This window comes from Euphorbia lathyris, chromosome 4 (assembly GCF_963576675.1).
Source record: "Euphorbia lathyris chromosome 4, ddEupLath1.1, whole genome shotgun sequence".
NCBI classification, from domain to species: Eukaryota; Viridiplantae; Streptophyta; class Magnoliopsida; order Malpighiales; family Euphorbiaceae; genus Euphorbia; species Euphorbia lathyris.
This window is the reverse complement of record NC_088913.1, coordinates 35,099,792-35,101,906: the sequence shown is the minus strand read 5'-3', so window position 1 is coordinate 35,101,906 and position 2,115 is coordinate 35,099,792. Positions and strand designations below refer to the sequence as shown.

The following is a 2,115-nucleotide window of genomic DNA, read 5'->3' as shown; positions in this document are numbered from 1 at the left end:
TAATGACAGTTTTCATTCAGTCCTAAACATTAGTCATTAACTAACATTTTTCTTGTAGTGAAAGATTAGAAGTATTTGCTCTATAAAAAGATAATTTCATTTCTATATTCGAAATTATATCATTATAATTCCTTCGAATTCGCTTCAAATTTGAATGTAATCAACTATCACATTCAAAATAATAAAAATTATGTCCAAATTAAAACAATACATGATAAAATTTTAACTTTTGCTCTTAGGATTTTGGTAGCTAGAGGAGCTCTTCAAAAGTTGAGAAAATCACCAAATGATTAACTAGTTGCCAACCATACTAAAAATAGAAAATAAAAACGTACACAAAAATGAAATCACAACTTTTTATTATGTAAAATGAATGGAAGTTACATAGTAACAACAAACACTCACACAACCAACACCATCAACAAAGTTTCATGTTTATAAAAAAACTCAAACAACATGATCAAAGAAAAATGAAACTAACATCACATGTTAGCCTTAGTAGGTTTGATATCCTGACCAGAAGAAGAAGCATGATCAACAATATTAATAACCTTAGGTTGAATTCTCTGTTCTTCAGAGAATTTAGGCACAGTAATCTTCAAAACACCATCTTGAAGATGAGCATTAACATGATCTAAATCAGCATTATTAGGCAATCTAAATTGCCTCCAAAATTTCCCATTAGTCCTTTCAGCTCTGTGCCATCTTTCACCTTCAATTTCATCTTCAACCTTTCTTTCTCCACTAATCTTCAACACCCTATTTTCTTCCACCTCTATTTTAACTTCATCTTTCTTAATTCCAGGAATGTCCAAAGTAATAATATGGGCTTTTTGTGTTTCTTTCCAATCTGCCCTTGCCAAAGCCACTGATTCAACCCCTTTTTGGATTGGGATTGTTAAAGGGGTTTGTTCAAGAACCCTAAATGGGTCTTCTGTTGGTACCATTAAATCCCAAATGTGAGATCTTGTGTATGGTATGAAGGCATTGCTGAAAATGGGGAGCAGTAAAAACACAAAAACAAGTGTTGAAATGGGTAAAGATATGTTTTTGAATATTGGGTTTGCCATTGATGGATGAAAAGAGAGGATCTTGATTGAAAAAACTCTAGATGGTGTTTTCTTTACTTTTTAGGCTTGATTTTAATGGGTTTTTCTTATGGAGGGAGAGGGAGAGGGTTGATTGTATATAATAAGATCGGTGTTGTTTCAGGATGGTTCTAGTGGGAAGAAAAAGAAATGTACAGAGAAATCTATGAGATTCTAGACTCATTTTAGGAGGAAATATGTATAATTAAATGATTAATTGTAATGGAAATGTTTCTTAGGAATGTTCAAGAAGCTGCTTCTTCTTTCTTTGAGTTTTAATCTCAAACTTATGGACACGTGTCCTGAAGATTTAGGCTTTCGTAAAATTAAATCTTCAATCCAAGAGCCAATGGTAAACAACATTTTTTTTTTTTTTGAATATAATGGTAAACAAGTTATTAATATGGGATAAGATGCAAAATAATTTTATTAAATACTAATTTTATTTTTAACATCAGTTAAAAGTAATTTTACCTATGATGAGGGAATTTCAAACATTATTATAAAATATATATTTTATTAATTATTCTGTACAAATTACACATCAGTTGGTTTTAAAAAATGATTTCATAAATAATAAAAGTGGAGATTAATATTTATAAATTCAATAAAATGCTTAAATTTTTTTCAATTCGTACAAAAGTCATTATATTTTTAAATTTTTTTCACATTTAGTTATATATTTGTGATATATTACTAATGAGTGATAAAAATGACTTACATTTGAAGTGTAGATGACAAAATTCATGACCAAAAAGATAATTTGATAACTTATTTTTCAAATTGACTAAACTTGTTAATATTAGGAGTTAAATTATACTATTTTAAGTGTTAGAAGTAAAATTATTCCTGAATATAACGTCAATGTATTTTACACCTTACCTTTGCACTTTATCCCTATTAATGTTTATCAATTTAAATTTACATTTGCTCCATCTTTGAAAGTGATTAAAATATTTAATTGTAGAATTAGTTTACTAAAATATCCTTTTTATATACAAATCACTTTATTATTAATTTTATTTAA

The 2,115-nt window shown here is 27.9% G+C and overlaps 1 protein-coding gene across 1 annotated transcript; it reads right to left on the bottom strand.

The window, feature by feature from the left end:
• Positions 1–338: 338 nt before the first annotated feature.
• Positions 339–1,254, bottom strand: LOC136226951 (18.1 kDa class I heat shock protein-like). Its single transcript, XM_066015660.1, has one exon. The coding sequence runs from the start codon at positions 1,068–1,070 to the stop codon at positions 483–485; it is 588 nt and encodes a 195-aa protein (XP_065871732.1). The 5' UTR covers positions 1,071–1,254; the 3' UTR covers positions 339–482.
• Positions 1,255–2,115: the final 861 nt, after the last annotated feature.